General features: G+C 37.1%; 1 protein-coding gene across 1 annotated transcript in view; it reads left to right on the plus strand.

Annotated features, from left to right (window-relative positions):
• The window catches only part of CNTNAP2 (contactin associated protein 2), a 1,184,740-nt gene that overhangs the window by 834,833 nt on the left and 334,326 nt on the right, over positions 1 to 15,581 (plus strand). The window contains exon 13 of the mRNA XM_065627584.1: positions 2,441 to 2,641. Within this exon, the coding sequence (XP_065483656.1) occupies positions 2,441 to 2,641 (201 nt within the window). The remainder of the gene's footprint in view (positions 1 to 2,440; positions 2,642 to 15,581) is intronic.

A 15,581-nucleotide genomic window follows, 5' to 3' on the forward strand; every position in this document is an offset into this window, starting at 1 on the left:
CTTCCAACAAGGGGAGTGTGGAGTGTTGTTTCATTATTATGACATCTCATATTAAATCTCTTCTGGTAACTACTGACAAATGGCACACAGTAATACTTCTGGTGACTTTCTGTTCAGTAGTTTAAAGCAGTAAAAAGCATATAGAGTCTATTGTAGGCTGGGTATTACAAACATGCGTGTGCACTAGGCCGTGGGAAGCGTTGAGATTCAGTCAATGCTACTATATTTCTTATTACCAAATGAGGTTGTCCTTCCCCCTTCCTTTTGTCTTTTCACAACTAAACAGAAGCTTTTATATTTTCATTGTCTCCTACTTCTATTATTTCTTATGTTGATACCTGTACCATAACCACAATCAGTGAGGTGATATGGTGCTGCTGTTGTGAAAGTCTCAGTAAGCAGTAATTTTGGTTTACCCTAGGTAACACCATTTAGGTAAAAATGTGGAAACCTTGATAAACTACAGTGTTTTCAGTATTAATCACTAAATGATGTAATCACATAAGAATCTGGTGCATCCCTGTTGTTACAGTACTGCAAAGCACTGTTTCTAGCCTACAGCAACTTACCATGCACAGTAAATTTTCCTCACATAGAAACCTTGAATCTTTAGTGCATCAGTGTTATGTCCTTCTAATCAATTTCTGATCAAAGCTAATCCTTGTTAGTTCTATATTAGTCATCATTAGCATCAGTTGTTCAAGGAAGTCTCCTCACACAGTGTATTGATTATCAAAACTATAAAAGGAATTGGGCTTCCTCCTTTCATTGGTTCATAGGTGCTGCAACTACACTCTCATACGGTGACTTTTTATGTGCAATGCCTTTCTTCCCCACTACTCCATGTGGCAGTTGCACTTTCCCCCCCGCCACGCCCTGAGAACTGGTGTGGCAGTGGCACTGGTAGCTGCCCATCCCCCTCTCAGAACTGGGGCCTTCAGTGGGGCAGTTAACGGCTCTTTGTGGAGACCCAGAGTCGTGAGCAGGGTCATTAGCAGAGGAGGGGCCAAGAGCGCCCACAGCCCAGAGAAGCTGAGAAGCTTCTCGAAGGCCCACACTCGAGGGGGCGGGGTGTAGAGAAGCTGAGAAGCTTCTGGAATGCCCACAGCCAGATGTGATCAGACTATAAATGGGGTTCCCGCCAGAGACTCCCCTTTGTGTGGTCTCCTCGGAGCTGCGGGTCTGCCGTGCTGCCGGAGTCTCTCCCCTTAGATGGAGAAGCCGTCTGAGGTAACCTCCCGGGATTGGGAGCGCCTCACCTCCGCATGTGGGTGAGTGATAAATTACTGAATATATGCTTTAATAAATCCTTGCCTGGTAGGCGAATGTAATTCCTCGTCTGGGGCAGATGAGTGTAAAGTCCCGGCCGCAGTAGGCTAGTGTTTATCTCTTATAGGCAAAACGGGGCAGAGAGGGCTCTGGTTTGTTTTCTTGTGAGTGCGTATATGCACGCTGTGGATCCTCATTCTTACTTCGCTGCACCCCAAATAATTTCCTAACCTAATATCCGAACCTTTATCTTATGTTATCGACATGCTAGTCCGCCTAAACTTATATTTGGGGTGCCTCCGTGACACTCCATCAAAAAAGTATCTTGCAGAACATTTTTATCTTTAGTCAAAGACCTAGATGTATTTTAATTCAGTTCCACTGTGTGTCTTTGTTGCAATTTAAGCTGAGCTAGCAATATAACCACAATAGCCGCTTGCTCACTGCCCCCCTTTCCTGCCCCCAATTAGGGGAGAGAATCGAAAGGGAAGGGAGAAACTCATGGATTGAGATAAACACAGTTTAATAAAATAACAAAATAATACTAGTATAATACTACTATTACTAATATATATAAAATAGAAATAGAATATAAAATAAGAGATACTTAATGCAATTTCTCATGAACTCTGTCCACACCAAGGCGCCAGTCCCAGGATGCAGCACCTGGTCCCAAATAGCCAGTCCTGGAGAGAGAGAAAAAGGCAGAAAGGCCCAGGGGCCTCTGCAAAATAGCAGGATGGCAAAAGGCCGAACCAAAGAAACTCCCACAAAGAACTCCCCTGAACAGGTCTTTGTCCCCGCTCTGAAAAAAAAACCTAACCAGAAGATCCTGACTCTTCTTAGATATGAAGCATGACACTAATGGGATGGAATACTCTTATTGATCAGTCTGGATGTCAGTCAAGCTCTGCCCCATCCATCCTCCCTTCCTCAATGTCTCACACCTATGAGCAGAGCTCAGAGTGTGCTTGGTTCTCAGACCAGAGCAATTAAAAACATTAACTCTGTCCCGGGGTATCTTCTTGTTCTCAAACTAAGTCCAAATAGTGACCGTGCTAGCTACAAAAAAGAAAGGTTTCTAACTTCATGAAGAAAATTAACTCACTTTCAGTCAAACCAGCACAATCTTTTACCAATTCTTGTCTTGTCTTTTTCCCCTCTCTTTCAGAGGATAAAGTTTGGACAACTGTGTACCATGATCTGCAAATGCAGACTTCCGTGGGAGGCAACAGCCTGGAAAAGTTATCTGTACTGCAGCTCAACTACAGTGCAACGATGGACCAAATTTCTGCCATTACCAGTAGTGCTGAATACTGTGAGCAGTTTATCTCCTATTCTTGCAAGATGTCCCGGCTGCTGAATACACCAGGTAAGCTGAGAATGGGATATCAGTTAAATACAATATTCAAGAACTTTGAACAATTCAACAGGTATTGGTGTTAAACCAGTCCACTCAGTGAACGTACTTATTTGTTCTCCTTCATTGAAGTTCACAAAGAGGTAAATAATTGAAAATACAGAAGAAATTATTTTCTCAGGAAATTTTGCGTGTTTCTGTACTACTGCAATGGATTTCATTGCACCACAAATCTGTGTGTTCTTCTTTCAGATCTGTTGCTTCTTAAAGCAGGCGGCTTTTGGTAAACAGGGTAACTTTGAAAGTTTAATCAATAGAGACATTGAAAGCTTGCTTTGAACTTTAGCCTGTTTTTCTGGTTGTCAGATTTCATATGCCACAGTCAGCAAGGCCACTGGCTGAATGAGGGTTGGAATTTTCCCACTACTATCTCTGAAATAGTTTCTTAACCACAGAATATTTGTGGGTAAATCGGATGCCTTACAGACTGTAGAGATTGGCATGGTCAGTAATGTGTTTGTGTGAGGAATATATGGTATTACCTACAAGAAGATTCATTATGAGTTTCTCATTTTGCTGTGTAGCTTTACAAGAAGAGTCCTAGTACTGCTTACTGTATGTGCCTTCTCAACACATCTTATCTGTAACTGATAAAGTCAAAAGTATTCGTTGTTCCAGAATCACTGAAATAGCACATAAAGAAGGAATTCAGTTTTAGAAACTCTTTTAATATGCACCGAGTACTTTATCTATGCTCTAATTGTGTATGGTAATGTTTGATGTTAAATAAATCTTCAATGGTACTTAATGAATACTGGGTTATAAGTGGAAACACATAACACATTTTCATGATTGTGAAAGGAGGTCATTGTGATAGGAGCAATTAAAATGCATTTCAGCTGAAACTAATGGCTAGATGCTTATAGTGTTATACTTAAGGCTGCATCACCTCATTAATTTATTTTGATATATTTTCTTACGGTGCTATAGATAAGAATTCTTTTGGCATGCATGTGCTTCTTATCCCTATTTCCATAAACATTCCGTTAGTTAATAGATACTGTAATGCTTGTTACCCCTCTCCCTCCTCCCTGCTGTTTTTGAACTATTTCTAATGCATAGTTTGGCACTGTTGCTATTAGTTTGCTTAATTTAGCATAGCACAGAGACTCCGAAAAGTGGAAAATAATTTTTCTTCCTTATTGGGCCTTAACGTATAGGATCCTGAAACATATTTATAACTAGAAGTATCGTAATTAGGTTCTGCTGATGGATACAAGCTCCCTGCTTGCATATGCATTAGGCAAGTAGTATATGAATGTATCTTTGGGTAGGTATTTAGAAGGCGAATTTACTTGGGCACACGGGCTGGAGATAATGTGCATAGAAAGCTCATAGTTTACACAGAGTGCAGTGCTGGATTTTCCTTCTTTAAACGTGTAAAACTATTATTTCAGGACCAGATTGTATTTGTTAGTATACATTTGTACCATAATAAAAGAAAGATATACTGTAATTGCAGATGTTTTTTCCTAGCTTCTAGATTTAAACGAACAATTAAGAAGTACACAAAATAATAACTTTCTAAAAATTTCTTTAAAGAATAATAAATTCCAGCTATTTGCATTTTTAAGCTTCTCAGAAATGGTTGGGTATATTTTGCAGATACCTCTTTCTTCATGTTTTCACCTTTTATATGGAAAGATAAATTCTCTTAGAAACTCTTTATAAGCCATTTTTTTGGTCTGGAAAGTGAGTTTCCGGAGATACTCTGTGAGGTGTTTTGTTTTGTTTCATTTTGTTTTTCCTGTAAGTGAGAGAAAGAAACAACAAAGGCAGATGATTTTAACCAGAACAGCAGCAAAGAAACACATTGCAATGTTTGCATAACACCTGTAATAGTATGTACGCATAGCACAGCAGTTTGTGTGTTAGTGGGGAACAGGCCAATACATTTTGTTTTTAAGCTAGGTGTTCTTGGCTTCAGTCTGTGGCTTTTAAGCTCAGGAACTAATTTTTCATACCTTTCTCTGTTTCTTTTTTTTTTTTTTTTTTCCCAGGGGATGGGGAGGGGAGAGGATTGCCTTGTTTGTTAAACATATAATGACACTCTATTCATCTCACAGCACAACTCCAAGTACTTATGTGGCTTCTTCTACCACACAGTTTTCTGTATAAGTTATTGCAAGTATGGTGCCCACGCAAAGAAATTAAAAAAAAAAAAAAAAACACACGACACTTTTGTATTCCTCAGGAAGTGTAATCCTGGTTGTATTGAAGCCAGTGGTAAAACCTATATAGACTTTATGGGATCAGGATAGTATTTGTAGCCTCGACCGAAGGTGCTTTTTTAGGTCAGAACTTTTCCTTTACACCTTTCAGACACTGAAGTATCCACTTAGAATCTACTAGTGCTTTTGTTTTAAATTGCATCAAAGAGAACAGAGAAAACTGAGAAGACAGTACAGCAACTAAACTTTTTCACTTCTTGCCTTTTGGAGATCACATCACTTTACAACATGATTCCTTCTCAGGGAGAAACTGCTCATATAACATATTTAAACAAATCAGGAGCAAAGCTGTTTATTGATCTATTCACAGCAGTTAATTAACTAGCCATCAGTGAACTATAACTCTTGCTACATTTGGTTATGCAGTTCTTGACAAGGTGGTCAAGGCATACACAATTGCACTAATGTATGTTCTGCTGCTGATAACTTGAACAGGTGCTTTTATGCAGTGGAAGCTGCATCAAAGTGCTGTATTTGAGGGAAGCCTGTTTTGTTGTGGGTTGGTTTTTTTTTGGCTGTGGGCACAGTGGTCACTATTCTCATACTTGTGTGCTTTGACACATGAAAATCAAACTTAAGAATTCTTATTCTTCTATTATGAGTTTTAGATTTTGTTTCTTTATTGTTCCAGGTCAATTTCTTTTTTTTTTTTTTTTCTTAATAATAGGCTTTCATCCAAGCAAAATAACACATATGTCCCAGAGAACAGATCAAAGTCATTGCCAACAGTAGCAATTGGGAGTGATTTTACAGGTCACAATGCCATTCCCTTTCCACTTAGTCTGAGAGAAGCCAGTAATAAGATGTTCCATGTAAATTAAATCACAAGTGACTTCTGCAGATATTCCCAAAAACAGCAGTCTCATAAAACCTTAGGATAATTCAAGTTGGAAAGGACTGCAGAAGGTCATCTGGTCCAATTTTCTGCCCAAAGCTGGATGAACAGTCCTTTTCTAGTAGTAACTAAAGACTATCTGGAAATGCAATTTTCCTTCCTTACTGCTTTGGATTTGATTTTTTTTTTCTTTGTTTTGAACTTGCAGCCAAATATGTTTTAAATGTTGCTCAAAGCTTAAGAAAAGATCATCAGAAAAACAAAATCAGTCAAGATAGCTTGGTGACTTTCTTAAGAAAGCGCAAAACCAGACATCTCTGCTGAAAACACACCATATTATCACAATTAACAATAAAACTATAGGTACACTCTAAATTTCTGGGAAAGCCATTTTCAAGCAGGGAGCCTGCAGTGGATGCAGTTGTCCACAGTCTTTGTGTCAATTAACTACATACTGAGGAGATCTGTGTTCAGTTCCTGACTCAAATAGAGATTTCCTTTATGACTTTAACAATTTATTTAATTTTTCTTCTATTTTTTTTCAGTCTGTCAACATGAGGCAGATGCTTCTTATTGTCTATATTGCCTATTTAGATAATAGCTTTTAGAACAAGAATTCCTTTGTGAATATGCAGCTATTAGCATGGTAGAGAATTGATCTTGACAATCCAAGTAACTAGTGCTGCTAATGTATGAATAAAATTATAAGCCCATGGACCATAATTGCAACTTAATAACAGTGTACACGTGTATGTAAATCAGCAGAAAAAATAAACATCAGACTTTTTGTTTTGTTTTGCTCTTTTAAATTTACATTTCCCATATCCTCCTTTCTTTTCGTTTCCTTGGAAACCTCCATTTTGAGAAGATAATGATATGTTTAGTACTGAGGACACACAGAAAGCTAGCTGTTTTCTGAGTTCTCAATGCCCATACACTTTCCAGTTGTTATGGAAGGTGATAGGACATTTCCCTTATTTGCAAACAGGAACTTCGAGACAGAAGAAAGCTCTTTCATGCCCACTGGTTAATAAGAGGGAAAGCAGCAATGCAGGATATAGAACCACTTCGCTTTTATAGGAAGAAGCTTCCCTTTTTTGCTGTAAGAAGCAAAGCGAAATACAGGACAGTGAGTCAATATACTAAAAGAATGCAGAATGCTAGTTAATAAAATTATATATCTTCATCCACTGTTGTCATTAGACTTCCCAATAATACCTGCTTGTGGCTTCCTTGGTATAAAATTCTCCATGGGCCACTGATCTCAGCCTCTGAAATGGAGAGGGAAGAGCACGCTGGTTCTACCATTTTTCCTTTTGCTCTGGGAATAAGAGCCTGAAGGGAGGAGGGCTGCTGTGTTCACAGTGTCTGCAGGTCTGTGACTTCCCAGAGCTGTAGGAACTGCAATAAAAAGTCAGAGTGTGGGAGCTAGTGGCACAGATACAGAGAACAGAACAAGATTTGTTGGTGTTTTGTTCCAATTTTTATTCCTATTCACTGTGCCTGCAGGCAGCGTATGAAATGCATAAAGCAGAGTTACTGCAGTACATGAATTACTGTTTCATGCCTGTTGTCTTTGGAGGATATGAGACGGCAGCTTCATGAATTCAGGAGTTTAACAGGTGAAATAGAAAACTTAATTTGCTGTTTGGTTGTTTTAGTTACAATAAAGCAGTTGTGAATACCAGTAACAGATAAGATTTATGGGTAGACTGAGATAAAGACAAAGTTAAAAATTGCAATATGGTATTTTTCCTAAGTAGCCATTCAAATCAAAACTTAGTATATAAACTTTCACATCCCTAGATGCTAAATGACCTAGAATGCTCATTGCAGATATCATTCTTGCTTAAACAGAGTTTTTCAAAAAGAGTCTGAGAGAAGAACAGGATTTCTGCAGTCCTAAAGTGATGAATGGAAGCGGCTAGAAAACTTGCTCAGGCTTCAGTATTCGATTCTCAATGTTCATTCAGAAAACATGCCCGTGAGCTTTCACATATCTTGTCCAGCCTTAAGACATCTGTTGATAGTTCCCTTCTCTGTCATTGTTCTAGAAAAATCGATTTCAACTTCTAGTGATTTTTCTAGCACAAGGGTAGGCAGGAACAATGTCCTTGCTCTGCTCTGACCTACATGCTCATATCCTAGAGGCGGAAACTAACAGCTTTTGGAGATTTCTTTTTTCTTCAGTCATTGTCATATTGCTGTGGAACTGTAGTAGACATCAATTCATAGGTTAAATGTTTCTCCTGAAATATGGGTCCTCTTAGGTAAATATTAGGTAAGTAAATGGTTAGTTAAGAGGTCATATTTTCCAGTCTATTAGTCCATCCTTCTCTCATGTCTTTGTTTCACTCTCCACTTATTGCTTATCTTTTAACAGTTCCTTTGAGGTTTTTAGATACTGTGGTCCATGAGTCTCTTGGTTTCACTTTATCTTCATAATACTTTTAGCTGGTAAACTAGCTTTGCTGATTTTCCAAGCTATCTTTGCTGTTGTGTAGGACTTAGACTTAATCCATATCACTAAATGAAAAAGGCTACATGTTGCTTTGGTGTTTGTTAGAAATAATAGTAGCAGATAAGAGCTTTGTGAATGTTAGAAATCCTCTATGGAAAGTGTAAGTGCAGTGCTGTGAGCCATAGTTTCTTTACTATGCTTTTTTAAGAAAAAGTGGTGCATTTGAGTTTTAACTTTGCAGTTATAGCAGAATGTTCCCAACTGGTTGTTTCCCTGTAAATGTACTCTGCCTATGATGGGAAAATATTCATATTCTTTAATTCTTAAAAGAAAGATAGAGGAAGGCAATAATTACTCCACTGTTTGTACTGAATCCTGTTTTATAAAAGTATTCAAAGCCATCCATGGTTAATGTTTTCACAGAAATAGTCACAGACATTCCTTCTTCATGATTCCAGGTTGTTCAGGGGAAAAGTCATCTTTTTTGATGAATGACCAAAACAGATTAGTTTATTAATTTCTCAGACAAAGTGGCTGTAGATGGTATATCACTGCATGTCTTGACAAACATTTATCTTTCACCCATATCCTAAATGCATTTGCATTACTTTGGATATTTTTTCTCATTTAAATATGCAGTGAAAATATCCAGTGTTTCTTTTTTCATTCCCATTCCTGAGATGAATGTGTGTCATGAACAAATGTATGAAGAAGCAGGCTAAACATATGTAATTAAGAGAAGACGGTTCTGTCCAGTGCATAAAACGAAAGAATCATAAGACAGACCTCCATTCCCTACTGCGTTATGGTCTTCTCTTGGCCTTTTCTTCATTGCCCTGCATTGCCTTATAAGAAGACTAGTGTTCAACTATTACTGAAACATTGTCTGCCTTGTTTTCACCGATGAGATGGTACTGTTTCATTTCTTGAGGCTGTGACTTTTACCGATTATCTGAAGGTTATAGTTAGGCTTTCCTAAATTCTAAACTAAGACATCCCAGCTGACAGCCTGGGGCATTGAGCTGTCCCTTCTATATTAGGCTTTACATTTGGAAAGCCTTTCTGCTTCCCAGCAGCTGTTTTAAACAGTCTTTAGTTAATGTTTGGAGTTTGGAAGTCCTGCTTTGTAAGAACTATTTTTTGTTGTTAGTAATGTTATCAGATCCCACCCCCTACATCATACATGTTTCTCATAGTGAGTCCATCAGATAAACCTCTGGAACACAGCAGAATGCATATGAATTTGAGAATGGATATGGTGTGATTGCTAATATGTGTGGCAATTTGAACAGCCCAACGTACCTCTTATTCCAGGAGTATGTTTGAGTATGTTTTTTACTACACTTTTAATGTATGTATGCTTGAAGTTATTTATCGAATCAGGCTGTTAAAATGTTTTTCTGAATTGTCTCTGAAACTTGAGTACCTGAAATAATTTCCTTTTTTCACCTCGCGAATAATTTCACATACATTTTCCCTACTTTCCTACATTTTCTTTATAATATAATCCATTCTTTCCATTAACCCCCTTCGATGATTTCGTACTCTAACCGCATACGTTTGCTAATGTTAAAACAATGTCTATCTTTGACCAGCCAATATTGCCTGAGTGTGTATGAGTGCAGATTTTTACTAAGGGATAAATGAAGTATGCAAAAAGCATAAGGAATTTTAAAATCAAATTTGTGTAACATCATTGCCATTTTAATCTGCAGGAGGAGAGTACTTTTGTGCTTTTATGTGCTTGTGGCACAAGCTATACATATCTGGAGATTTCCTCATGGAAATCTATCTCCCTGTAGGAATTTATATAGAAGGAGATGGCCTCCAGGTAATGATCACTACTTCTTAGAAGGAATTACTTGAACAAGATTTTTTTTTCAATGTATCTTTTGAAATATTTTGTTATGTGAGACTTGCTTAATGTGAGAAGTTGAAAAAACTTAATTGATCTCTGGTTTTCTGTAAAGTAGGCATGTTTTGCTGAAAAGGCATATGGACAGTATCTTCTGTTTTCAAGGAATTTGTTGCCAAAATAAAAAAAATCCTGATCACTTCCTTAGATTCTTGGAATAAGGAGTGAGAAAGATATTTCACTTGATTAATAGGAATAGGAATAGAAAAATGAATATACCAGTTTTCTGGAAAAATATATCTGCAGATTTAAAAAAAAAAAAAAGTTTACCACAACTACTGGTGGAAATTAATCTTTGAATCTGGACATTTGTTGGCCAGTGCAATGGTGAAGATAGAGCTGTGAACAAGATGCAGGAAGTGGAAATGCAGTCCAGCATTTCAGAAGCAGCAGCTGAAGATTTGAAATCAGTTACCAATGTAGCTGCTAAACTGTAATAAGTTTCAGAAAGAAGCAGCTGATTGGTATATGCTGCTATCCCACTTACCTTAGAAAAGACCCATTATACTAGTTTCTTTTGGAAGCCTACCCCAATAGTGCTTTGCAGAAATTGCTGGAATCTTTTGCTAGTCAACGTGGACTCTGCAGAGCAAACGTATGCTCCACAAGTAATAGTGGGGTTTCACCTGCAGCTTATGAAGATCCTGTGCATTGCCACGACAGCCATGAAGATGCTTTGTTTAATCTACAGATGTGCAATTATATATTATACATAACTTACTAACTAATAAATTCAAGATATATTTAATATCTGTCAAGCTATTTTTAAAATGACATGTCTGTCAAAGCACTTGTGTAGATGATCAGCTATAATGAATCTATTTACCAAGTTTAAATTGTATCCACAAAAATATTTGTATTTTGGAACATGCTATACTTGTCTCCCATCACATTAAGAGCTAGTAATCTGTTTTCTGCTAACATTAGTCCATCTCAAAAGTTCTTTTTACGTTTTTTCTCTTTGCCCTTTACTCATTCCACTTTGATGTTTTATTGTGTCTCTGCCTCAGATATTTGTAACATATTCTGATTTCATATACACATTTGTAAAATCTTGATAGTATTTACAGTGCTGTTACTCTTGAATAACACAAGAATAACAGATCAAAGCTGCTTTTCTTTTTAATCATCTGTCCCCTCTGGCATAGACTCTGTTTTCCTCATTTTTTTTGCAAAGCACTGTGTCAAGTAGCAAGAATGTTTGGAAGAGATATTGAACCAATTTCTTTTCCAGAAAATCTGAAATTGCAAGCAGACCAAAACAATTGTCAGACATATAAGATAATTTATCTGTGACGATATTCTGCACCACTATGCAATTTTTCGTCCACAGATCTAAGAATACCATAACAAAATCTCCAAATGTGAGTTGGAGGTAATGAGACACTTGTTTTGCATGGATTGAGGGGTTTGGTTTTGATTGTTTCATGATTTCTGTGCAAATTGTGTTTGAATGTAGTAGTCCCGAGGAAATGAGAGGCTTGCTGGCCACAATTTAGTGATCAATGCAGATCAACATTTACTATGCTAAGCACAGATCAGGCTTCATCTCAATGAACCAAAAAAATAGTGAATCTAGCTTTGATTAGTACTGCACCTTGATCTGTCACCTGATGGCCAACTTTGTTGTTCACAATCATGTTCAAGTACAAGAAATCTGTAACACCATCAAGACTTTGTGAATACAGAAAAAACCAAAGAGGGGTAATGAGTGGTAACTGAAGGTCTGCCAAAGGCCAAATTAAGTCTTTCCTCTGTGGAGGTAGAGTTTTACCAACAGAACTTCTTCTTAACATCCACTTGGCTCATTATTAAAGTGGAGCAACTGAATATAGACATATACTTCAATGAGGAGTGCAAAGGTAATTGAGATATGTTTGCATGCAACATCCCAAAGTCATTGTCTAGTTTTCTTTGGACTCACATGCAGCTTTCATATTGTACAGGAACAGCTGGACAAAAGAAAGATAATCCAGTTACCTATTAAGTCAAATCACTTGGCATCCTCTGTGGGCTGACTCTTTTGTATTGTACGTGAATTCCCGTGAACACAAGAAAAATGATAAGCAATTCTAATGTTTATAGTATTACTGTTGTCAAGATTCATTTTTATTCAAAGTAATGCAACTATGTGAACTAACGCTTAGAGAAAAAGATTAGATTGTTTTTTGAATGCCATGCTAACTTTGGTAATCCTTTTATTATATGCCTTTCATCAGGAATTCACTGTCTTTCTATATTTTAAGAGCAAACACACACACACAAAATCCTGTCAATTCAGTCTATTAAAGGATTCTTTGTCTCCCAAACTTTGTAATCCTTGCTCAGAGTTACGACTGAGGAGTGATGATAGCATAGATCCTCTTCTTTGTCAATGACTGAAAAAAGCAATGCTTTCTTGCTGACAAAATCTTGAATAAATAAGTCGAGCATAATCAAAACATTTTAAAATAATTTCTCTCCTACTTCAGCATATTCTTTGAGATTTCTCCCAGATTAGTGCAGGGCAACTCTAATGGCAGCAACATGGACCTTACTGAAGTTCTATCTCCTGTATTAAGGCTGATTATTAATGACATTTCACTGCATTAAGGTGGCGAGCATCTTTGTTCTTTTATTCCTTTTGCATCGGCAAAAATAGTGGCATCTTCAAGTTGTCATTTTTCATGTTCATAAGTCTCCCCACTCATTATTTTAAGGCATGCTCTGATTTATAAAATACTGTGGTTTCCATCAAAATGAGTATTTTTCAAACACCAGGCACATGGCACTAGATTTGATCTGTTTGGGAACTAAGGGAGAGCAACACTGAGTATTCATCTCAGGTCAGGAACATTTGCGTTGCTCCTCAGAGCCCTGATCTCCAAACGCAGCCTGGAAATGCCCTGAGTAACCTGATTGTCCTGTTCCCTCTAAGTCTGGTTATCTTTCCAAGGTAAATGGATATGGGTAGGCAAGGAAGCATAGTAATTATGATAGATTCTCTAATAGAAATTATAGAAGAGCCAAAGTGACAAAGCACTGCAGAAAGTACCCTTCCTTTGCAGTCAGGGCTCCTGGAACTTGCATGCCCTGGGATCAGGACTGTGGGGGACACTGGGAGCCCTTAGCTCCACTCAGCACTGCTGAGGAGTGGTACCAGCCCTCTCTAGAGCCACAGAGGGTGTCCTTGCATTGTGCAATGGGACTAACAGGGAGAAAATGGCGCATGTGGTGGAGTGCCTCCACACTTTCATATGCAAGGGGCCTAGAATGGAAACAAAGGCGTAATTCTTGTAAGAAGATTCTATTTCATTTTGCAGAAGCTTTTAATAAATCATTCACAATCCTACAAACTAAAGGAGTGGCATGTTTCCAAGGCATAGGACATTTTGCAAGTGTATTCCTAGTATAATAATTTATCCAAGACAGTAAGCAAGAGCTTGCTTAGGTCTGTATCAAAGGGCAAAATCTGTAATTAATAAGAAACAAGTTTTTTTGAATGAAGTTGAAGGAGACTTACAGAAAGAAACCTTTTCTGTCTCTCTCCAGCTTTTAAATAATCGAAGTGATGATTTATTATTTAAAGAGGAATTTAAGAATCACAGAATGTTCACAGAATGTTAGGGATTGGAAGGGACCTCAAAAGATCATCTAGTCCAATCCCCAATGGTAATGAGACTGGTTACTGTCATTCTGGAAAACTTAGGGCTTTTTTCTGTTGTATATTTTCTTATGCAAACATAATGTGACAAAAGTCTGAAAAAATGTATCAAAATTGGTAATGCCAGTGATTACCAGAGGGGTGACTAAGCCTGCACATATCTGTGCACAGAGTTGCAGTAACAGGCCACACAGTCATTTCAGGCAGAACAATTTTCCCACATTCCTCCTATATTAATGTCATTTCTGTAGTTTTACTATGTTTTAATTAAAATGCAGTATTATTACTCTATAATAAGAAGCCTAACCTACAAAAAAAAGATATCAAATTTAAATACAGATTACAATCCCTGGATTATTGACACCACCAATTCTGGTTTGTTTCTGACTATTGAATTTTACTGGGATATGGATATTTACAAAAATAGGCCATTTTAATATTTAAGGGAAATTTATTTCTTGTTTTTTCCCTCATACTTTGCTACTATGTTTTATTCATATGTTTTCCTATCATTAAGATTTCAAACAGATCAGAATACTTTTTTTTTTAATATATAATTTGGTAGTAAAACTTGTTCAATATTTCTAAGAGTTATCTCTTCCCCAAAACAGGCATTTCAGGAGGTCAGGAGGATTCAAAATATTCACTATATACACTGTAATTTTTCAACTGTAGTTAAGTATTTAAATAGTACGTTTGTTAAAAAAAATGCAAAGGAAAACATATACTTCTTCGTGTATAGCTTCAATACTAATGAAAATAATTGTTTTAAATTTAATTATTTTTTAGCTTTTAAATTGTTCTGCCTTTTTTTTTACTTCATTGTTTGAAGTCCATTCTGTCATGGCTTTGGTTACTTCTTTTTTCCTCTCTTGCTTGGTTTTTAACTGACTAGTTCTAATTAATACATGTGGAAGGGTTATTGCTTCCACTGATCATTTTTTCAAGCTATAAAAATCTGTTTTGGGATGCTCCTTACATCACTCTTCATCAAATCATTTTCAGAGTCTCCAGAAGAAGATGGGTAAGGGTTTAGAAGATATTGGGGGCAGTGAGAGAGGATTATAGTTTAGCAGGTGGAGATAAAGTGTTGTGAAGAGATTGTGGAATTTGGAAGCTGCTTAGGAAGTGGGTAACTTCCTAAAGTGGGTAATAGTGCAATTTTTAGGAGATGATGAAGAATCCAAATCACTCTGTGTATATGGCAGCTGAAAGGCTTATGGCAGCCAACAAAAATACACTGAAGGGATCATTGTTGAGCATAATTACTTTGTTGTCCAACTGGAGTTGGTTTAATGGAAATTAATGTGCTAATATTAGCTAGGTTTGGGGAAATTAAGATGAGTGCTATGGAAGGATTCTAGAAAGTATGGAAGTGATGCAGAATAATAAAAATGGGAGATATTAAAAATGGTTGAATAGCTTTCTGCAGTTGGAAAATTGGACAGTACTTCAGATTTCTAAGCTGAATAAAGTCACGTCTAGTGTATCTTCCTTGAAATCAGTAGAATAATGAAAGTCAATTTGCCACATAAGCTATTTTCAGGTTTTGATTAATTTTAATGGGGATTCGCTATGTTTTAAAAAGAAGCCTTTCGAAAATGCAGAACAAGTTGTAGGTCAAAAAAGGAACAAAATGTGTCTGGGCATGTCCTGGGTTACAGGAGAAAAAAACAGCTGCTGTTGCTTTAGTTCAGTAGCATGTTAGAACTAAGTACTTTACAGTTTCACAGAAAACACCAGAGGACTTCTACGGTACAGTAAACCCACATTTGCTTTGATTGACATAGAACTTCACACTACCATA

This window comes from Caloenas nicobarica, chromosome 2, assembly GCF_036013445.1.
Source record: "Caloenas nicobarica isolate bCalNic1 chromosome 2, bCalNic1.hap1, whole genome shotgun sequence".
NCBI classification, from domain to species: Eukaryota; Metazoa; Chordata; class Aves; order Columbiformes; family Columbidae; genus Caloenas; species Caloenas nicobarica.